We start from the raw sequence: 24,959 nt of genomic DNA on the forward strand, positions 1-24,959 counted from the left end.
TTTCTCCAGAAGGTATACAAATAGCTAATGAACTCATGAAAAGACGCTCAACATCACTCATTATTAGAGAAATGCAAATCAAAATCACAATGCGGTATCATCTCACACTGGTCAGAATGGCCATCACCAAAAAGTCTACAAGCAATAAATGCTGGAGAGGGTGTGGAGAAAAGGGAACCCTCTTATATTGTTGGTGGGAATGCAAACTGGTACAGCCACTACGGAGACCAGTGTGGAAATTCCTTTAAAAACTGTCAATAGAACTGCCATATGACACAGCAATCCCACTGCTGGGCATAAACCCCAAGGAAACCAGAATTGAAAGAGACACACATACCCCAATGTTCACTGCAGCACTATTTACAATAGCTCGGACCTAGAAGCAATCTAGATGTTCATAGGCAGATGAATGAGTAAGGAAGCTGTGATACATATACACAATGGAATATTACTCAACTATAAAAAGGAACACATTTGAGTCAGTTCTAATGAAGTGGATGAACCTAGAGCCTGTTATACAGAGTGAACTAAAAAGAGAAAGACAAATACTGTAAATTAACACATATGTAATTTAGGAAGATGGTGCTGATGATCCTACATGCAGGGCAGCAGAGAAGACACAGATGTACAGAACAGACTTTTGGACTCAGCGGGAAAAGAAGAGGGTGAGACGATTTGAGAGAACAGCATTGAAACACATATATTACAACATGTAAAACAGATGACCAGTGCAAGTTCGATGCATGACACTGGGCACCCAAAGCAGGTGCTCTGGGACAACCTAGAGGGATGGGGTGGGAAGGGAGTTGGGATGGGTGTTCAGGATTGGGAGGACACATATATACCTATGGCCAGTTCATGTTGATGTATGTAAATATTTATACACCCAACATGGGGCTTCCCAGGTTGTGCTACTAGTAAAGAACCCAGCTGCCAATGCATAAGACATAAGAGATGCAGGTTCCATCCCTAGGTTGAGAAGATTTCCTGGAGGAAGGCATGGCAAAACACCCAGTATTCTTGTCTGGAGAATCCCATGGACAGAGGAGCCTGGTGGCCTATGGTCCATAGGGTCACAAAGATTCAGACATGACTGAAGTGACATAGCATGCATGAATGCTTGCATACACCTAACATAGGAGCACCTCAATATATAAAGAAATATTTACAGACCAAAAGGGAGAAATAAACAGCAATGTAATGATATTAAGGAATGTCAGTATCTCACTTTCAAAAATGGAAGATCGTCCAAACAGAAAAACCGATAAGGAATTACTGAACTTAAACTACACACCAGAACAGATGGACTTAACAGACATTATAGAACATTCCATCAAATATTAGCATATATATATTCTTCTCAAGTACACAAAGAACACTCTTAGGATAAAGCATACACTAGGCCAAAAAACTAGTCTTAATAAACTTAAGACTGAAATCATATCAAGCATCTTTTCCAACTACAATGGGATGAAACTAGAAGTCAAAACTAGACAGAGGATGGATGGCATCACCGACTCAGTGGACATGGGTTTGAGTAGACTCTGGGAGTTGGCGAAGGACAGGAAGGCCTGGCGTGCTACAGTCCATGGGGTCGCAAAGAGTCAGACATGACTCAGTGACTGAACTGAAACTGAGAAGTCGATTAAAAGAAAACTGGGACATTCACAAACATGTGATGATTTTAAAAGGCACTGAAAAACCAACAGGTAAAAGAAGAAACCAAAAAGGATATGAGAGAATATGGTGCACTTTGCAATCAGCTCACCTCATGGCCCAGTGCCTCAGCTGCTGTCCACGGCAGGTTCCACCTGGGAGCCTGATATTTCTGGAAGCTCTAGGTGGAGTTCCAGGAGCTGAGGGGGACCAGTGGCCACTACTGAAGCATAAAGAAGCGATCAGGCAAGAGCCCCTTAAGATTTCTCACTTTTCTTAAGATTACTGACATAACCCTTTTAGTAAAATGGAAGTTCATATAGGCATTGCAGAGGCAGCTGTTTTAAATAGATCCCCAAGAGGCCAGCAAGATAGCAAAGAAGGATGTAAGCTCATCCCTTCTTACAAAAACACCAATATTACAACTAACTCCTGAACAACCACCAACAAAAAAAAATCCTGGAACCTACCAAAAAAGATACCCTGCACCCAAAGACAAAGAAGAAGTCATTACAGCAAAGTATGGGGGCACAATCACAATCAAATCAAATTGCATTCCCACTGGATGGATGACAAACCGGCAAATAATTCTGACAGGAGTGAAAGTCCTGAGCTCAACATCTGGCTTCCTAGCCTGGGGGTCTGGCAATGGGAGGAGGAACCCCCAGAAAATCTGGCTTTCAAGGCCAGCAGGGTTTGATCACAGGAATTCTATAGGATTGTGGGAAATAGGAACTGTACTTTTGGAGGGTACACACAAGCTCTAGTGCACAGCGGGACCCAAGGAAAAAAAGTGGTGACCTCATAAGAACCTGGGCCAGATCTACATGCTAGTATTAGAGGGTCTCCAGCAGAGGTGGGGTGGGGCGCTGGCTGTGGCTCACTGCAGGGACAAAGACTCTGGCAGCTATAGCTCTGACGAGTACTCACTGGCATGAACCCTCCTGGAAGCCATCATTTCCCCTCAAAACCTAGCTTCATCCCAAAGCCTATATATAGGTACCAATGCTAGGACACCTCAGGCCAAACAACCAAAAAGGAGGAAACACACCCCTCAGCATCAGTGGGCAGGCCATGGTCAGGAAGACTTTAAGCAGCCGCCCTTCAGATTCCACAGAGAAATCAAAAGCTTTACAGACAAACAAAAGCTAAGAGAATTCAGCAGTATCAGGCCAGCTTTCCAACAAACATTAAAGGAAATTCTCTAAGTGGAAAAGAAAAGGCAACTACCAGAAATAAGAAAATTACAATGAGAGAGTTCATCGGTAAAGGCAGACATAAAGCAAAAGTAGGAAATCATTTGGACAAAAATATAATATCAAAACCAGCAATTGTGAGAAAAGCAGAGCACAAAAGCAGGATATTGGAGATGCATTTGAACTTAAAAGACCAACAACTTAAAACAATCTTGTTTATATATATACTATTACATCAAATCCTTATGGTAACCACACACCAAAAATCTACAATAGATACATACACAAAAAAAGGAAAAGGAATCCACACACAACACTGAAATTAGACATCAAGTCACAAGAGAACAAAAAAGGAAGGGAAGGAAAAAGACCTATAAAAACAAATCCGAAGCAATTAAGAAAATGGCAGTGGGAAAATACAAACTGACAATTACCTTAAATGTATAAGCATTAAATGCTACAACCAAAAGACATAGTCTGAGGGAATGAGTATAAAAACAAGACCTGTATATATTCTGTTTACAAGAGACCCACTTCAGGTCTAGGGACACATACAGATTGAAAGTGAAGGAATGAAAAAGATATTCCATGCAAGTGGAAATCAAAAGAAAGCTAGAGTAGCAATACTCATATCATACAAAATAGACTTTAAAATACAGACTGTTATAAAAGACAAAGAAGTACACTAAATAATGACCAGGGGATTAATGTAAGGAGGTGATATAATGATTGTAAATATGTATGCACCCAACAGAGGAGCATCGCAATATATAAGGCAAATACTGACGCCATTAAAGAAGAAATGAACAGTAACACAATAATAGTAACAAAAGTGGGGACCTTTAATACCTCACTTTCATCAATGGGCAGATCATCCAGAGAGAAGATCAATAAGGAAACGCTGGCCTTAAATGACACATTAGATCAGACGGATTTAATGGATATGTATAGAGCAATCCAAACAAAAGCAGCAGGATACACACTCTTCTCAAGTGCATAGGGAACATTCTCCAGGACTGAGCACATGCTAACCTTTTACCACAAAGCAAGCCTCAGTAAATTTAAGAAAAAAGAAATCTTATCAACCATCTTTTCTAATCACAAAGCTATGAGATTAGAAATCAACTACAAGAAAAAAACTATAAGAAACATCAGCAAAAGCACTTCTAAGAGGGAAGTTTACAGCAATGCAGTCTTACCTCGGGAAATAAGGAAAATCTCAAACAACCTAACCTTACATGTAAAACAACTAGAGAAAGAACAAACAAAATCCAAAGATATTAAAAGGAAAGAAGCCATAAAGATCAGAACAGAAAAAAATGAAATAGAGGCAAAGAAAACAACAGAAAAGATCAATGAAACTAAAAGCAGGCTCTTTGAAAAGATAAACCAAGACTCATCAAGAAAAAAAGGGAGAGGACTCAAATCAATAAAATTAGAAATGAAAAAGGAGGCGTTGCCACAAAAACCACAGAAACACAAAGATCATAAGAGACTACTACAAGCAATTATATGCCAATAAAATGGACACCCTAGAACTAATAAACAAATTCTTAGAAAGGCACAACCTTCCTAGACTGAATGAGGAAGAAACAGAAAATATGAACAGGCCAATTACAAGTACTAAAATTGAAAGTGTGATATAAAAACTCCCAAGAAACAAAAGTCCAGGACCAGATGACATCACAGGTGAATTTTATCTAACATTTAGAGAAGAGTTAATACCTATCCTTCTGAAAGTATTCCAAAAAATTGCAGAGGAAGGAATACTCCCAAATTCGTTCTATGAAGCCACCATCATTCTGATACAAAAACCAGACACAGACACCGAAAATAAATAAATAAAACTACAGGCCAATATCATTGATTAACGTAGACACAAAAATCCTCAACAAAATACAAGCAATCCAAATCCAACAATACATTAAAAGAATTATACACCATAATCAAGTGGGACTTATCCCAGGGATGCAAGGATTTTTTCATCTGCAAATCAATCAATGTGATACACCACATTAACAAGTTGAAGAATAAATATTATATGATCATCTCAAAACCTGCAGAAAAGGCTTTTGACAAAATTCAACACCCATTTATGACAAAATTTCTCCAGAAAGTGAGCAAAGAGGGAACACACCTCAACATAATAAAGGCCATATATGACAAATCAACAGCAAATATCATACTCAACTACAGAAAACTGAAAGCATTTTCTGTAAGATCAGGAAAAAAGACAAGGATTCCACTCTTGCCACTATTATTTAACATAGCTTTGGAAGTCCTAGCCACAGCAGTTGGAAAAGAAAAAGAAATAAAAGAAATTCAGATTGGAAATGAAGTAAAACTGTCGCTGTTTGCAGATGACGAACAGTCTGTTTGTTGCATCTGTTTGCAGATGACACAATATGGCACATAGAAAATCCTAAAGATCCCACCAGAAAACTACTAGGGCTCATCAATGGATTCAGTAAAGCTGCTGCTGCTAAGTCGCTTCAGTCGTGCCCGACTCTGTGCGACCCCATAGATGGCAGCCCACCAGGCTCCCCCGTCCCTGGGATTCTCCAGGCAAGAACACTGGAGTGGGTTGCCATTTCCTTCTCCAATGCGTGAGAGTGAAAAGTGAAAGTGAAGTCGCTCAGTCGTGTCCGACCCTCAGCGACCCCATGGACTGCAGCCCACCAGGCTCCTCCGTCCATGGGGTTTTCCAGGCAAGAGTACTGGAGTGGGGTGCCATCGCCTTCTCCGTCAGTAAAGCTACAGGATACAAAATAAATATACAGAAATCTGTTGCATTTCCATACACCAACAATAGTGATCAGAAAGAGAAATGAAAGAAACAATCCCATTTACAACTGCATCAAAAAGAATAAAAGTACCTAGGAATGAGTCTACCTAAGAAGACAAAATATATGTACTTAGAAAACTTTGAGATGCTAATGATGGCACAAATCAAAGAAGACACAAACAGATGGATAGATACACCACATTCTTTCACTGGAGGAATCAATACTGTCAAAGTGACTATACTAGCCAAGGGAATCTACAGATTCAAGGCAATACCCATTAAATTACCAATGGCATTTTTCACAGAACTAAAACATAAAATCTTAAAGTTTGTATGGAGACACAAATGACCATGAATAGCCAAAGCAATCTTGAGAAAGAAAAAGAGAGCTGGAGGAACTAGGCTCCCTGACTTCAGACTATACTACAAAGCTGCAGTGATTAAAACAGTATTATACTAGCACAAGAACAGAAATATAGATCAATGGAAAAGGACAGAAAGCCCAGCAATAAACTCACACACCTATGGCCAATAATCTTTGACGAAAGAGGCAAGACTGTACAATAGAGTAAAGACAGTCTCTTCAATAAATGATGCTGTGAAAACTGGACAGCTATATGTAAAAAAATGAAATTAGAACTTTCTTTAACACCACACACAAAAATAAACTGAAAATGGATTAAAGACCTAAATGTAACACCAGATACTATAAAACTCTTAGAGGAAAACATGGCAGGCCACCCTTTGACATAAATTGGGCAATCAGTAAGAAATGAATAACATCAGTTCAGTTCAGTTCAGTCGCTCAGTCAGGTCCAACTCTTTGCGACCCCATGAATTGCACCACGACAGGCCTCCCTGTCCATCACCAACTCCCGGAGTTTACCCAAACTCATGTCCATCGAGGCGGTGATGCCATCCAGCCATCTCATCCTCTGTAGTCCCCTTCTCCTCCTGCCCCCAATCCCTCCCAGCATCAGAGTCTTTTCCAATGAGTCAACTCTTCTCAGGAGGTGGCCAAAGTACTGGAGTTTCAGCTTCAGCATCAGTCCTTCCAATGAACACCCAGGACTGATCTCCTTTAGGATGGACTGGTTGGATCCTTGCAGTCTAAGGGACTCTCAAGAGTCTTCTCCAATACCACAGTTCAAAAGCATCAATTCCTCAGCACTCAGCTTTATTCACAGTCCAACTCTCACATCCATACATGACTACTGGAAAAACCATAACCTTGATTAGATGGACCTTTGTTGGCAAAGTAATGTCTCTGCTTTTGAATATGCTATCTAGGTTGGTCATAACTTTTCTTCCAAGGAGTAAGCGTCTTATAATTTCATGGCTGCAATCACCATCTGCAGTGATTTTGGAGCCCAAAAAATGAAGTCTGACACTGTTTCCCCATCTATTTGCCATGAAGTGATGGGACCAGATGCCATGATAACATACAAACTACCAATACGGCACCATGAGGAAACAGGAAATCTGCACGATCAATTACTAGTAAGGACACTGAATTACTAATTAAATTTTTTCCCATAAAACAAAAGTCCAGGACAAGATGCTTCCATTGGTGAAATCTACCAAACATTGATATTAGAATTAACACCAATACTTCCCAAACTCTTCCAAAAAGCAGAAGAGAATGGGACATTTCCAAACTCATTTTCTGTGGCCAGCATTATCCTGATACCAAAACCAGGCAAAGACACTACAAGAACATAAAATTAGAAGCCAGTACCCTTGATGACTATAGATGCAAAAATATCAGCAAACCAATTTTAACAGTACATTAAAAATACCATAATCAACTAAGATTTATTCCAGGGATGCAAGTATGGTTCACTGTCCACACAGAAACCAATGTGACACATTACACTAACAAAATGATGATAAAAAAAAATCATGTGATCATTTTAATATATATAGAAAAAGCATTTGACAAAATTCAACATCTATTTATGCTAAAAACTCTCAATACATATAGGTAGAAAGAATGAACCTCAAACATAATGAAAGCCATATATGATAACCTCACAGCTAACATCATACTTAACAGGAAAAGCTCAATGTTTTACCTCTAAGATAAAGAACAGGAACAAAAATAAGGATGCTTACTCTCAACACTTTTATTCAAAACAGTACTGAAAATCCAAGTCAGAACAATGAGGCGGGAAAAAGAAATAAAAAGCATCTAAACTGGAAAGGAAGAAGTAAAATTGTCTCTATCTGCAAATGACATGATATAATACATAAAAAACTACAATGTCCTCACCAAAAAAATGTTGTTCAGTTGCTCAGTTGCGCCCGACTCTGTGACCCAATGGACAGCAGCATACCAGGTTTCACAATCTCCCAGAGTTTGCTCAAACTCCATGTCCATTGAGTCAGTGATCCCATCCAACCATTCTGTCCTCAGAGAGCAGACAGAATGAGAAGTGCTAGATGCAATAAACACATACAGTTAAGTTGCAAGGTACAAAATCAACAAACAAAATTCTGTTGTGTTTATACATAAACAATGAGCTAACAGAAAGAAACATTAAGAAAACAATCCCATTTATAATCACAACCAAAAGAATAAAAAGCCTAAGAATAAATATAACCAAGGAGGTGAAAGACCTATTTACTGAAAACTGTAAGACACTGCTGAAAAAGACTGCAGACACAAGTAAATGGAAAGCTATTCCATGCTCACAGATTGGAAGAATTACCTACACTGTGAAAATGTCCACACAACCCAAAGAAATACATAGATTCAATGTGATCCCTATCAAAATTCCAATGGCATTTTTATAAAAAGAATTCTAAAATGCATATGGAACTACAGAAGACCTCAAAAATCCAAAACAATTTGAGAAAGAAGACCAAAGCTGGAGGCCTCACACTCCCTGATTTGAAACTATTTTACAAAGCTATACTAACCAAAATGCTATGGTGCTGGCATAAAGACACACAGATGAACAGAACAGAATAGAGAGCCCAGAAATTAACCCATGTATATGTTGTCAGTTAATTTAAGACAAAAAGGCCAAGACTATATACTGGGGAAAGGACAGTCTTTTCAATAAATCATGTTAGGGAAACTGTACAGCCACATGCAAAAAATGAAACTGGACCTCTACACACAAAAAAAAACTCAAAATGGATTAAAGATTTGAATGTTAAGACCTGAAATCACAAAACTTCTAGAAGAAAACCTAGGCTGTAAGCTCCATGATATCTGTTTTGGTGATGATGTTTTGGATTTGACATCAAAGGCAAAAGCATCAAAAGCAAAAATAAACAAGTTAGACTATATCAAATTAAAAAGCTTCTGCACAGCAGAGAAACTGCCAACAAAATGAAAAAGCAACCCACCAAATGGGAGAAAATATTTGCAAATCATATATCTGATAAAGAGTTAATAATCAAAGAATTCATACAACTCAACAGCAAAGAACAAACAACTTGATTTTAAAAAAGGACAGAGTATCTGAAAAGACTTTCTATTTCCTTAGAAGACACACAGATGACCAATAAGTAATTAAAGATATGCTCAACATCGCTAATCATCAGGGAAATGCTTCTTAAAACCACAATAAAACACACACACACACACAATGGGATATCATTTCACACCTGTTAGAATGATTAGAATTTAAAAAAAAGGCAACAAACAAGTGCTAGTGAAGATATTGAAAAAAAGAAACCCTATAGCACTACTGGTGGGAATATAAACTTGTACAGCCACTCTGGGAAACAGTATGGCAATTCTTCAAAAAATTAAAAATGCAACGACTGTACAATCTAGCAATTCTACCTCTGAGTATTTATCCAAAGGAAATGAAAATAGAATATTGAAGAGATATCTGCACTTTCATGCTCACTATAGCATTAACTCCAGTAGCCATGATATGAAAACAACCTAAGTGTCCATAAGCAGGTGAATGAATAGATAAGATGTGATATATGAATGTACAGAACACTATTTAACCATGAATAAAAAGGAAATCCTTTAATTTACAACAATATGGAGGAACTTGAACGCATTATGCTAAGTAAGGGAAACCAGACAAAGACAAATACCACATGGTACCACTTATACATAAGATCTAAAAAAACAACAGACAAAAAAATCCCACTCAAACTCACATACTCAGATAGTGGAAGCGTGGTTGTCAGGGCCTCGGGAGTGTGGAAAATAGGGAAAGGTCAGTAAAAGTGTACACTTTCAATTATAAGATGAATAAGGTCTGAGGATCAATATAAACAGGGCTCCCCTGATGGTTCAGTGTTAAAGAACCCACCCGCCAATGCAGGAGACACAGGGTCGGGAAGATTCCCCTGGAGAAGGAAATGGCAACCCACTCCAGTACTCTTGCCTCTCTGAGAATCCCATAGACAGAGGAGCCTGGTGGGCTACAGTCCATGGAGTGGGAAAAGAGTTGGACACAACTTAGGGACTAAGCAACAACAGTCAATACAAACATAGTGATTACCAATGATAACGCCATGATATAATTTACCTTTGCTTTCAGAGTAAAGCTTTAATGTTCTCACACACACAATAAATGAGGTGATGGATGCTTTCATTAACTCAATGGCGGGAATCCTTTAAATATCTTACAATTTTTTTATATCAGTTATGCCTCAATAAGGCTGTAAACAAAAACTATGAAGACCACGAAGAATGAGAAAAGCCTGAAAAGCTATCACAGACTAGAGGTTGACTAAGGACACATGACAACTGAACGCAATGGATTACCTTGCATTGGATCCTAGAACAGAAAAAGGTCATTAAAAACTGGTGAAATTCTGATGAAATCTGGAGTTTGAAATTTATTATAATCCTAAACGAAACTGAAATTGGGGTGAGGGATGTATAAGAAACACCTCTACTATCTGTACAACTTTTCCATAAATCTAGTTATTCCAAAATAAAAGTTTATTTTTCAAAAAAAAAAAAAAAAGATGTATCTGGAATCTTATAGGACAAATTTTAAGCAATGTGTGCACAAATCATGGATTGCAGCAAAAAGATCTTAGGGAATGAAAAAAATCTGGAAACAGATAAGTCAGGAAGTCATGGTAGGAGATTCTTAATGATCAAGAGTGGCAGGTCTTTAAGGAGATTTTGGCAGTTTTGACACATTCCCTGCCATAAAGTATCTTACAGTCTCTGACTGACTGTACTCTGCCAAAACAGGGCAGAGGCTAAGTGATGAACCAGCAGATTCAGGCATGGCAAAAAGTTAGACCATGGTACTTGTGAAACTTTAAAAGTTAATATTCTCCTTGACTAATAAAAACCAAGATATATAGATATAAAAAACAAAAAAAAATCATGTAAACAATAACATTAGATACTGGAATAGGCCACTAAAGTGGCCATAAAACTCTCATGTCCCAAGTCTTAAAAAGAATGGACAGAATCTCAAATAAACTAAAGATGGTTTAGAGGCAGCCTTGTCTGTTATCTTCTCCAGCTAACATTTAACCATAACACTTCTTAGGAGTTTCTCATGGAGCTTCTGGTGTTTCTTCCCACTGAACTCATCTTACATTTAACATCTTACCATTTATCTGTCAAGTAGGACATGCTACCTTATTCCTTCACTTGTGTATAAGCCCCACCTGCCCTGCTAAGGACATGTTAATTCATTCACTCTTTCAATAATCACGTCAGTCCACGCTGGAGGTCTACCAGGCATTATGAAGGGCATTAGAAGTACACCATTAATGGGACCACATAAAGGTGTATTTTACTGGACTTTAGGTTTAGAAGTGAAAACATTTAAGCTGAGTTCTGAAAAACTAGATCATAAACAACCTGATGTCAAAGGCCCAGTCCAAGACATTTGAATTTTCTCAAGCCTTGAGCTCAGCTCCTTGAAGAGAGCAGAAATTGGAGTTTGTTAACTATGATCATAATATTGATACTATTAACAATACTGATACTATTGAATCAAGATAATAACAATGGCTTGGATCCAAGATTCCAAAATGAGGAAGGCAGAATTCCAACTCTCAAGATGTTATTGACATTTTCCCCGTTGATGCTTGAATCCATCATGTCAATCACAATTTCCGTGACATGCTGGCACTCAATAAATACTTGCTGAATTGATGAGCTTTCTCAGACTCCTCACATCCAGTCAAGCACCAAGTCCCAGGAACTCTTTTTGTTTTGTAATAAGGCTGTTTCACTTTATTATCATTCGAGTGTTTACTGGAGTAGCACTTCTGGTGGGGTGGTGTGTGCCGCAGGCTTGTGGGATCTCAGTTCCTCAACCCAGACGGAACCCTGGTCCACTTAATGAAAGCACCAAATCTTAACCACTAGATGACAAGGGATCTCTCCCCGATGAATGCTTACCTTCAGAATATTTCTTGCATCTGTTTTCCAATTTTTCTACTTGCCACCACATTCTTTTGTTACTTTCCAGCTCTACCACTAAAAGAGACTTTACACTGGTCCCCTCCTCCAGGCTCTTCTTCCTCAACACTGCAAGCCACCACCAGGTTTTCTGAATAAGTACCTACTAAAATATCTCCTGTTTGCTTACAGAAAAGCTGAGCATTTTCAGCTTACAAGTCCAGTTCTCAAGTCTCCCTGGTCTTGTCCTTACCTACCACTGTCTTCACACCCAACACTCCCTTAAACAAACCCTGTCCTCCAGTCACACTTGTCATACTTCCAGTCTTTTTCTCCCCAAGATTCTACTCAAAAGCCTTGGTTCAGGCCGTTCCTACATTCAGCAGCTCTTGTTCCTAGGCTCCTTAATGTAAAGTAAAGTGAAAGTTGCTCAGTCGTGTCCAACTCTTTAAGACCCCATGAACTGTACTGTCCAAGGAATTCTCCAGGCCTGAATACTGGAGTGGGTAGCCTTTCCCTTCTCCAGGGGATCTTCCCAACCCAGGGATTAAACCCAGGTCTCCAGCATTGCAGGCGGATTCTTTACTGCATGAGCCACCAGGGAAGCCCTAAAGCCCAATACAAAACTTTGCCTAGAGTGAAGATTTCTTTAACCACATTTGTGTATAGTGTGAAAAAGAAACCACTTTTTTTTTAATATAGATATATGACAACACCATTTTTTATAAAAGACCATCTTTCCCCTCTGTGCTTCTATGCTGGCCACTTTTGTCATAAATCAAGAACCTATCAATAATAAAGTATACACAGGTCCGTTTCTATACTCTCTTGATCTATTCATTTACCCTGCACCAATACCACACTGCTTAATTAATCTAGATATGCTATCTGGAACGTTAACTAACTTTGCTCTTCATCAAGATTCTCTTAGCTATTCTTGGCCTTTTGCATTTTCATATAAATTTTAAAATCACTTTCAACAAATACAAACTTGCTGGGATTTTAATTAGAATTACACAGATCAATCTGGGAGAGAATTAAAAAGAGGTCTTATCAGCCTCCTTAAATATTTGATCTTGTTATGCCAATGTAAATGGTAACAGTTTTTAGTTTTATTTTGTAATATTTTTTTCCTAATTTAATTTGCATAGTAACTTTTTATTCAGTGGCCATGATGAATTCAGTGACATTACTAATTCATTAAGTGTAGCTGTAGTTTATTTTGTTCAGATATATAGAATAATGTCTTCTACTAATAATGACAATTTTACTATTTCCTTCTGAATTCTTACTCTTACTTTATTGCATTGGTTATGACCTTCTGTACAATGCTGTATAGATGTAATGATGGTAGACATCCATGCCTCAGTATCCAGGAAGGTATTTTTAAGTACTTCACCATTAACTTTAGAGTTAATAAAGTTAACTTCACAGTTTCTTCATCTTTTTAAAGAAACTCATTATCAGAATAATGAAGTTTCCTTTTATTTCCAATTTATTGAGAATTTTGTCATACCTGTGTATAGAATCTCAACAAACACTTTTACTTCATTTATTTACAGGTTTATTTTCATTTTTAATGTGATAAATTAGATTGACTTTCAACTTTTATATCAACTTTGCATTACTAGAATAAATTTAACTTTGTTACAATATGTAATCAGTATATCACAAGATTCATTGCCTATTTTAACCTTGTCTAAACTAAGTCCTTTGAAGATAGTTTTACGCTACTTTGCATTTTTCTGCATTATTCATAACACTGTATTCATATTATAACTGTATTTATAAAAACTGTAAGCATCTTCAGATCAGAAAAGATCAGTCACTCAGTTGTGTCCAACTCTTTGCAACCCCATGAATCGCAGCACGCCAGGACTCCCTGTCCATCACCAACTCCCGGAGTTCACCCAAACTCATGTCCATCGACTCGGTGATGCCATCCAGCCATCTCCTCTGTCGTCCCCTTCTCCTCCTGCCCCCAATCGCTCCCAGCATCAGAGTCTTTTCCAATGAGTCAACTCTTCATATGAGGTGGCCAAAGTACTGGAATTTCAGCTTTAGCATCATTCCTTCCAAAGAAATCCCAGGGCTGATCTCCTTCAGAATGGACTGGTTGGATCTCCTTGCAGTCCAAGGGACTCTCAAGAGTCTTCTCCAACACCACAGTTCAAAAGCATCAATTCTTTGGCACTCAGCCTTCTTCACAGTTCAACTCTCACATCCATACATGACCACAGGAAAACCCATAGCCTTGACTAGATGGACCTTTGTTGGCAAAGTAATGTCTCTGCTTTTGAATATGCTATCTAGGTTGGTCATAACTTTCCTTCCAAGGAGTAAGCGTCTTTTAATTTCATGGCTGCAGTCACCATCTGCAGTGATTTTGGAGCCCAGAAAAATAAAGTCTGACACTGTTTCCACTGTTTTCCCATCTATTGCCCATGAAGTGATGGGACCAGATGCCATGATCTTCGTTTTCTGAACGTTGAGCTTTAAACCAACTTTTTCACTCTCCACTTTCACTTTCATCAAGAGGCTTTTGAGTTCCTCTTCACCTTCTGCCATAAGGGTGGTGTCATCTGAATATCTGAGGTTATTGATATTTCTCCCGGCAATCTTGATTCCAGTTTGTGTTTCTTCCAGTCCAGCATTTCTCATGATGTACTCTGCATAGAAGTTAAATAAACAGGTGACAATATACAGCCTTGACGAACTCCTTTTCCTATTTGGAACCAGTCTGTTGTTCCATGTCCAGTTCTAACTGTTGCTTCCTGACCTGCATACAAATTTCTCAAGAGGCAGATCAGGTGGTCTGGTATTCCCATCTCTTTCAGAATTTTCCACAGTTTATTGTGATCCACACAGTCAAAGGCTTTGTTTGGCATAGTCAATAAAGCAGAAGTAGATGTTTTTCTGGAACTCTCTTGCTTTTTCCATGATCCAGTGGATGTTGGCAGTTTGATCTCTGGTTCCTCTGCCTTTTCTAAAACCAGCTTGAACATCAGGAAGTTCACGGTTCACATATTGCTGAAGCCTGGCTTGGAGAATTTTGAGCATTACTTTACTAGCGTGTGAGATGAGTGCAATTGTGCGGTAGTTGGAGCATTCTTTGGCATTGCCTTTCTTTGGGATTGGAATGAAAACTGGCCTTTTCCAGTCCTGTGGCCACTGCTGAGGTTTCCAAATTTGCTGGCATATTGAGTGCAGCACTTTCACAGCATCATCTTTCAGGATTTGAAATAGCTCAACTGGAATTCCATCACCTCTACTAGCTTTGTTCGTAGTGATGCTTTCTAAGGCCCACTTGACTTCACATTCCAGAATGTCTGGCTCTAGGTCAGTGATCACACCATCGTGATTATCTGGGTCATGAAGATCTTTTTTGTACAGTTCTTCTGTGTATTCTTGCCATCTCTTCTTAATGTCTTCTGCTTCTGTTAGCTCCATACCATTTCTGTCCTTTATCGAGCCCATCTTTGCATGAAATGTTCCTTTGGTATCTCTGATTTTCTTGAGGAGATCTCTAGTCTTTCCCATTCTGTTGTTTTCCTCTATTTCTTTGCACTGATCGCTGAAAAAGGCTTTCTTATCTCTTCTTGCTATTCTTTGGAACTCCGCATTCAGATGTTTATATCTTTCCTTTTCTCCTTTGCTTTTCGCTTCTCTTCTTTTCACAGCTATTTGTAAGCATCTTAAGGGAGGGCAAATACTTGTTTTGGTCTTTGTATACTCTCTACTGTTTGAAACACAGTACATATGTCAGATAAATGCTTGTTGAGTCAAAGTCCTCGTAATCTCCTAACAAGATATCTTTCACATTAAAGTCATTCTCAATAAATATCTGCTGATGATGAGTATGGCAGTGTTTTTTTTTTTTTTTTTTCTTAATTTCAATGAGTCCCATCTTCTCAACTTAATTCCTCATGTTATTACCAGTTACAGACCTAACAACTTGCTGGCAGGAGCACAATTATAGCTCAAGACAGAAAATACTATGTTCACAAGGTTCACTGTCTACTCTAGAGGACAGAAACTCACACTTATCACCCAACTTATATGACATCCAGTCCATGGTACCCGGTCGGGTAGTCCAGCTTGGGCCCACTTCATATGCTAGACATCAGTGAGATTTTCCAATGGACCTACGTCTACCTGAGAAATTTTGCCATGTTCTTCTTATTCTTCAGAAGCCCAGCTTACCAGTTTGATGTGTGATTTTAGAAACTGAGCTCTTTTGTCTCTGTTTCTAAGGAAAAACTTGGGCTTCCCTGATAGCTCAGTTGGTAAAGAATCACCTGCATTGCAGGAGACCTCAGTTTGATCCCTGAGTCGGGAAGATCCCCTGGAGAAGGGCTAGGCTACCCACTCCAGTATTCTGGTCTGGAGAATTCCATGGACTGTATAGTCCATGGGGTCGCAAAGAGTCAGACACAACTGAGCGATTTTCACTTTCACTGAGAAAAATTTAAATGTACATTTTTGGTAAAAAGGTGTCTCTTTCCATCCACTGTGTGGCATTCCAACTGTACCTTGACAGTTATGTTGTATTCTAAACTCCTGCAGTACAATATACATACATATGAATTTGAGGCAATCAGTAACTTTAAAAGTCCCCAATGCAGACACATGAAGCAACACCTATGGGTTTTTACCACAAACTCTATCTCTGCCTAACTGCACCATCTATCAATCAATTCAGTACAAGAACATATCATATATACTATGTTAACAAGCTACTGTCCTGTTCCAGAAGTTAAAAGATTCATCAGACTTCTTGACCTTTGGAGCTAAAACAGAAGAACTGGAAACTGTTACACAGGTGTAAACCTGAGACAGATATAAAAATCTGTGAAAAGAAGTGAAAACTTTCAGAGAAACTAACCATAGGAAATATTTAGTAGCTATTTCATGGAACAAGGGAAGTAAAAGGAATCTTAAGCTCTGTGGTCCTAAGCTTCTCAAGTTAAATATATTTAATATGATATGTCACTGACTGCAATTATGTTAAATCAGTAAGCCAGAGATCAAAGAAGTCAATGTTTCTTCAAAACAAACTGAAATATCAACCCACAGTCCATTAGCCCTTTATAAACATACGCCACGTAAAGTAATGACAAATACAGTAGTGGACACAACGCTGAGCTGCTTCAGAAGATACTCAAGAGACACCTAGACTTTCATTTCTTGACCATGCGTTAGAGAGGTAGGGAATTCTGCCTCAGTCTAGGCTTTCCGTATTCTGTTTACCTACAGTCACAGGAAATAATCCTGGTAAATGTTAATGTTCTTAAATGTTTGCCAGACAAAATTTACCCAGTCTGGCCAAAAATACTATTAACATAAAAAAGGATATTTCCTCCTTGTTTGGTTGGTTGGTTGGTGGATTAGTTGGTTGGTTTTTAATGGTATATTTTAAAGATTCATTCCCTTAGGTTGAACTCTGTCTTCTGGTGCTTGACTGATCTGCTCCATGGAGTATAATTACTTGGACAAATCTGCTCTGTGGGACATAAACGACATTACATAATATGAGCCTAGACCACTGTGACCAAGTTTGCACTAATCCATTTATTCTTTGCTCTTTATGTGAATAATTTACTCCAGGAGGAAAGTGTGCACTTGATATTTATTTACTATTCACTGGTAACATAAATTCTATTTAAGTGTGAAAATTCACACTTTGAGGAGTTTTTTTTTTTTTTTTTTTTTTAAGTGAGGCACTTATTAAACCTTGCAAGATACTAAGGCTGACTATAATATGAACATTAAGGATTCTGGCTTTTACTCTTCACAGTTTCTCTTCTGCTTTCTCTTTTAATTTTAAAAGGGCTTTCTGAGCACCATGCAGCACAAATTTGTGAAGGAAAGCACATATTAAGGATAGGGCAAGGAGTTGGTCTCTACTAGCAGAACCCACAGAGAAAGTAAGAATACGAGTCAGCCTCAGAATGGCCAGGCATGGAGCAAACAGGGGCCCACTGGGCCAGGCCTGCTGGAAGCTCCATCCTTGTCCTTGTTTTCATGATTGTCAAATCAGCTACAGGGAAGCTGGTGGATCCTGTAATGCCCTTCAGTGCTTCTACCCAGAAGTGATACATCTATTTGACTCATGGTTGTTGTTGGCCAAAGTAAGTTTCCTGGCCAAGGCTTGCTTGAAAGAGGGTGAAGAAGGGGGATTCAACCAAGACCCAAAAGAAGGAGAAAGAGAACACCCATGACTAGCTCGTAACCATGAGACATAAAGCTCTTAGCACAGCATATGGCCCATGTTCAATGTTCAACACACAGAACCTATCAGTATAATTGCTACTCAGGTGTTGCCTCGTGGATCACACACACACTCTACCCAAAAAGCTTCCATATTTTATATCCGAGATCAGCCTGCCTGCATTAGGGGCTTCCCTGGTGGCTCAGATGGTAAAGAATCTGCCTACAATGTAGGAGACCCAGGTTCGATCCCAGGGTTGGGAAGATCTCCTGCAGGAGGAAGCATCAAAACGGGGTCTCCTGCATTGCAGGTGAATCCTTTACCAGCTGAGCTACCAGGGAAGTCCTAAGGAAAATGTTAGGCCCCCAGAAAATGAACTAGAAGCTGGGCAGAAAGACAACTTAATGGGCCCAGGACAGTGAGACAGCCTTACTGACAAAAGGAACCATACACTCTGGGTCCAGATCTAGAATGCAGGCAAAAGTGTTAGTTGCTCAGTTGTGTCCAACTCTTGCAACCCTGTGGACTGTAGTCCACCAGGCTCCTCTGTCCATGGGATTTCTTCCTGGCAAGAATATTTGAGTGGGTTTGCCATTTCCTCCTCTAGGGGATCTTCACAACCCAGGGATCAAACCTGGGTCTCCTGCATCGTAGGCAGATGCTTTACCATCTGAGCCACTAGGGAAGCCCCTAATGCAGGCAGGCTGATCTCAGATATAAAATGTGGAAGCTTTTTGGGTAGTGTGTGTGTGTGTGATCAGCTAGGCAACACCTGAGTAGCAATTATACCAACAGATTCTGTGTGTTGAACACTGAACATGGGCCATATGCTGTGCTAAGAGCTTTATGTCTCATGCTTATGAGCTAGTCATGGGTGTTCTCTTTCTCCTTCTTTTGGGTCTTGGTTGAATCCCCCTTCTTCACCCTCTTTCAAGGAAGCCTTGGCCAGGAAACTTACTTTGGCCAACAACAACCATGAGTCAAACAGATGTATCACTTCTGGGTAGAAGCAGTGAAGGGCATTACAGAATCCACCAGCTTCCCTGTAGCTGATTTGACAATCATGAAAACAAGGACCAGGATGGAGCTTCCAGCAGTGCAGGGAACTAAGATGTGGAAAATCCCCTTCTGCTATGGATTGGATGTCTGGATGCTTATGTGTCCCCCACTCCACCCTCACCCACTAAATTCATATGCTGAAACCTAATCCTCAATATCCTGGCCTTTAGAGGTGGGGCCTTTGGGAGGTGATTAGATAATAAGCCCACAGGAACAAGGGCTTCCCAGGTGGCCCTAATGGTAAAGAATCCACCTGCCAAAGCAGGAGAGGCAGGAGACATGGGTTTGATCCCGGGAAGATTGGGATCATTGGGAAGATTCCCCTGAAGGAGGAACTGGCAACCCACTCCAGTATTCTTCCCTGGATAATTCCCATGGACAGAGGAGCCTGGCAGGCTATAGTCCACGAAGTCGCAAAGAGTCGGACATCACCAAGCGACTGAGCATGCAGGCGTGCCACGTGAACAGAATAGTCTTCAGAGAGCTCCTCGACCTCCACCACCACCTGAGGACTCAGCAGAAAGATGGCTACCTATGAACCAGAAACCAGGCCTTACCAGACACCAAATCTGGCTAAGACTTGACCTTGGACTTCCCAGATTCCAGAACTGTGAGAAATAAATGCTTAAAAGGCACCCCGTCTATGGTATTCTGTTATACCAGCCTGAAATAAGACATGTGCCAACCGGCACAAGTGAGAAGTGTAAGGAAAAAATTCTTCTGTAGTACTGAGCCCCTGCCATAAGGGGACTATCCCTCACTGGAGTACAGACATGGACGGTCTCCTTAAGTCATCTGGTAAACCTGTGACTTCTTACAGAGGACTGTGAGTGTACATCTTGGTCATGGTGAGTCCTTTGCCCAGGACTATCTCACCAGAGCCCTGCTCTTAACCACAATCTGACAAAAGCTAACTGAACAAGCAGGAGAGAAAACAAGACATCCCCATCTCCTTAAAAAGCATCAAGAAACCTCTACACACACAACTGGTATAAAGCCAGGCAACTTAGCAGAGTAGCCTCTGCAACTCTCCCTGCTTGTGAAAAAAAAACAAAACAAAAAAAAAGAAGTCAATCAAGGCATACATTAATACCACCAAAGGACACCAGCCTAACATAATACTGTGCTCTGAGATAGTCAGACTGTATTAAACAGTGACTCTCAGTGACCCAACCCCAGGAAGGCCTGACAGAGTAGAAGGGTTAGAGTTGGAAAAGCGGCCCTGTGCTTCTCTTGTTTGCCAGATCATAACATTCATTTGTACCTGTGTGTATGCTAAGTCGCTTCAGTCGTGTCTGATTCTCTGTGACCCCATGGACAGTAGTCGACCAGGCTCCTCTGTCCATGGGATTCTCCAGGCAAGAATACTAGAGTGGGTTGGCATGCCCTCCTCTAGGGGATCTTTCTGACTCAGGAGTCAAACCTGGGTCTTCTGCATTGCAGGCAAATTCTTTACCATCTGAGCCACCAGGCAACCTCCATTTGTACATTATACCTAAACTAAATACAGGATCCTACAGAGAGTAAGACTTCCATTGTCTCCCAAACCCAATGCCTTTTAAAGCCATATGAAGTATCAGGCACAACAGGAGGCAAAAGAGTCTAAGAAGCAAGAGCACAGACAAGCCCCCAAGATGATAGCTTATGGTGAACCGTGTTGGATTCTTGATCCCCAAAGAAGATTTAGCTTTGGAACCAGGGACCAGGCTTGATCACTCAAGAGCTTTTGCATAGCAGAGTATTATTAAAGTATGAAAAGGGACACAGAAAGCTTCTGACATAGACATCAGAAGGGGGATGGGAAGGACTATTTGAAGCTAATAAGACAACACTCTACACAGGGCCCAGAAATTTTACTTTTTCCTAAAATTTACAAGTAGAGTTCAAAATCTAGAATTCATGGTATAAATGTAACTTCCTTGTAGCTTCTAATCATGACTATGAACAGAAGAATTCCCTCACATAAATGGGTATTCATCTTAAGTATCAACCAACCAACACCAGGAATCCAATTGAAAGATGGGTTGAATGTATTCCAATTATCAATCATTCAATTCATGTCACTTTTCTTTTGTCCAACCTTGGGATTAGTCCTATAGCCTGTAAACTAGAAAACGACAGATAAACCATTCTCATTTTTACCAAATTGAGTGGTAATACATTCTCCAGCTGTCACTTTACATCGTGTTATTGACTTTCAGATTAAGCAATGCCTCTGAAGTCTGGACAGAGTCCACACAATGACACATTTCATTTCGGGGAATTCTGTTATTGAGATGACTGAACATGCGATCATTTGAAGCCATAATTTATTTATGCCCTTAATACTGGACTTGCTTTTAAAGCATGAGCAAAGGAACAGTAGGCTGTTTTCATGCATATGATCTCCATTATAATTACTCATTTTTAACATAATAAAAATGGTGGTCATCCATTTGATTAGACAGATCAAAGAGGTCAAACTAGTGTACATCACCCTTGAATTTCATATGATACACTCATCCTAATCTTTCCAACATCTAAATCTGAAGGTGTCACATATGTTCAGAATGCTGTCTATTATAAAGTCAACAATTACATTTTTATGTTTTGCATGGCAATAATGTACTTGAATATATTTGTTATAGGTTTTTAGATTTGTAATTAGAAATTAACTTCAAACTACCTGAAACATCATAGTGTATATAACATAAGATAGCTGAGCCTGAATGCAAATAAAATTACGTTGCTATACTAATTTACCTTTTCATAGCACTTTCATAAATATTATTTCATTAAAATGTTTATAGATGTTTCAAAGGGGCAAGAGAACTTCACCAAAAATTTCACCAGAAGCAAAGCCCCATTCCTAACTGAAAGCAAGTGTATGTATAACAAAATATCAGAACAGAATATGTTTCATGAAACATATTTGAGGAAGCAAACAAAAATGTGACTTTGATTTAAATAACAAATGAGATAATTTTTCAAAACCAAGTACAAGGCTCTATTTTGGAGCATTTGAGTGAAGAAGAAAGCATAGATCCTTACCTGGAAACAACCAGATCTCACTTTCCTTGGTCTCTAATCCTCAGCAAGTGCTGAGCATTCTATACTCATCCACTAAGGGGAGGCTGCCATGGCCCACTCTGTATGACTTAGTACTTTCAATGAAAATCTAAAAGTGAGAAACCATCTAAGTATAATATGTGCAATGTCTGCGATTCAAGAAGACAATACTCATAGAAGGTGGCAGTATTGATTTTCAGTAAGAAAATAAAGGAACTACACGAGCTAAAAGCAGAAGCTGCAAATGAACACACATTCAGAGTGAAACAAATGAAGATATACTCTATCAGCATCCTCAGAGTAGACCATTCTCGCTAGTACTAAAATAATAAAACACTACCAGGAGTCAAGTTACAGGAATGTGCTGTTTGGCCCTTTTTGAACTAATAACCACCGGTTCCTTCGCTAATTCTGGAGCTTGCATTTTTAAGCAGACACTGCTGCCTTTCAAACAACTTACATCCTAGCAATCTCCTTCAGTTACTTGCATGGTCTTAAGGATCTGAGACATCCATTTGATGTCAGAAATTGTCTCTACACACAAGACGACTGCACCCCAACTCAAATCTTTAAACTTCTCTTTCAGGGACTGGATCAGGACCTCAGAGAAAAGGCAAAGACTTTCTTTTAAGATCGGGTAAGAGAAATAGTCTTTTGCCCACTTTCTCCTGGGATGCTAGTTGCTGCTGAAAAGCCCAGAAGAGAAGCCAGCGCGCGGGGGGGAGGGTGGGTTGTTTCGGGGTGGGGGGTGGTCCTTGCGGCGGTAGATGTGTGAGTTCCAGAAGTTCTTATTCTTATCTTTCTACCATAATTGGCGATGTGACCCAAATACAAGGAAACCTTCTCGTTCCATTAACAGACCCAATTTGGATTAAGCAGCTCCGCGGGAAGAAACGACATCCTCCCGGCGGTAGCTAGCTGTTCCGCACTCTTGAGATAATTCTCTTAGTTTCATGTTAACGTTTGGTTAAGGAGATGCTGGTGGGTCAGATTTGACACTGTGAATCCACTAAACCGTTTTAGAAGGACTTTTTCTCTCCCGAATGGCGAGCCCTAGGAGCTCAGCCCCAGCGCCAACACCTTTCCGGTGAAACACGCACTCTTGGGGAGGGGGTCCCGCTCGCCGGCCCCCCATCCTGCAGCGGCGCGCCCGAGAGCTGGGCGACCTGCTCTTTCTTTCGCCGTTTCTCCTTGCAATGTGCAAATTCTTCCCTAGCTGGGTGCAGGTAGACAGGACCGCCACCTGCTCATCCCAGAGGATACGCTGCAGAAACTCGAATGGATAGTGTGCGGACGCAGGCTGGTCGCCAGCGGCGACAACTTTACAGATTTGTTCATGTTAGTTCTGGACCAGGTATAATAGCCCCCTGAAGACAGGAAGCAAACGCCCCCTCTATAAAGCCCACTACCGTTCACGCCGGCTCCCTGGAGCCACACTGGGTCAGTTCCCCGTCTTGCTCACCCCGCACAGGCACCCCAGGAACGCACTGCGAATGACGCCCGCCCCCCTCCCCGCAGTGGCAGCCTGGGGAGGTCGAGGTGTGCAGGGACAAGCAGTGCCGGAAGAGAACATCCCCGCCTCTCCCCTCCCCGCAACCCAGTCCTTCCCGGGGCAGGAAAGTGCTGGAGAGGCTCCGGGCTGGCGGAGGACTCGGACGCCCCAGCTCCGAGCGGGGCAGCCGGCGGGGTCCCCGCTCCCGGCTCCGGGGCTGGGGTGCGCGTGCGGCAGGTGCAGGGCCGCGGCCCGGGGAACGAGCCGCGCTTACGTGCTCCAGCTTGTCTTTCCTCCGGAGCCAGACGCTGGCGCTGTAGTCCTGCTGCTTGACGCTGCTGTAGAAGTTCGCGCCCACTCGGGTCAGGCTCGGCGAGGGCTCCTTGGGGCGGCTTTTCAGCCTCATCTGCTCGAAGCCCTCGTGGGGGGAGGCCGAGAGCCACTCATGCTGCCGGATCTCCATCCTGACATGACCAGACGGCTGCCGGCGCGCAGCGGGCTCGGGATGGGCGTGCGGGAGGCCGGCCGGGGCTGAGGGAGGAGCGAGCGAACGCGGGCCGGGCGCGGGGAGCGCGGGGGAGCCGAGCGCGGGCAGGGCGGGGTGGAGCGGGCGGGGAGGGAGAGGGAGGAGAGGGAGAGGAGGGGAGGAAGATGGGGCAGGAGGGACGCCGCGAGCGAGGCGGAGGCGCGGGGTGCGGGCGCCTGCGGTCCAGGGCTGGCGCTCAGCACACCGGCCCCCGGCGGCACCGATTGGGCCGGGTCGGCTTCTGGCGGAGTGCGGCGGGAGGGGGCGGAGTGCGGCGGGAGGGGCCGCGCGCGCCTGCAGGTTGGCGCAGTGAGGAGGCCGAGGACTGCGAGTCCGGCCGCCGCCCCTCCCGCCGCGCCCAGCCGGGCGGCGGATCTCCCTTCCGCATCCTTCCCTCAGGAGGGCTCGGTCTCTTTCCCTCGGGTTTTTCACTCGAAAGCGAACCGCGCCTGGAGAAGTCAGCACCATCTCCGCGCCCCCTCCCTCCTTGGTACCACCCTGCCCTTCCCCCACTCGCCACCCTGACCTCTGCCTCCCCTCTTTCTCAAAGTTCAGTAACTTCCAGCCTCAGGAGCCCATTTATCCCACCCCTGGGGACTCCTAACAGAAGGTGTCCAGAAAACGGCCCCAA

The 24,959-nt window shown here is 41.4% G+C and overlaps 1 protein-coding gene across 1 annotated transcript in view; it reads right to left on the bottom strand.

Moving 5' to 3' along the window:
- PLD5 (phospholipase D family member 5) overlaps positions 1-24,333 on the bottom strand; it is a 427,594-nt gene extending 403,261 nt beyond the window's left edge. Inside the window, exon 1 of the mRNA XM_070384488.1 lies at positions 24,077-24,333. Within this exon, the coding sequence (XP_070240589.1) occupies positions 24,077-24,265 (189 nt within the window). The 5' untranslated portion in view covers positions 24,266-24,333. The remainder of the gene's footprint in view (positions 1-24,076) is intronic.
- Positions 24,334-24,959: the final 626 nt, after the last annotated feature.

This window comes from Bos mutus, chromosome 16 (assembly GCF_027580195.1).
Source record: "Bos mutus isolate GX-2022 chromosome 16, NWIPB_WYAK_1.1, whole genome shotgun sequence".
NCBI lineage: Eukaryota > Metazoa > Chordata > Mammalia > Artiodactyla > Bovidae > Bos > Bos mutus.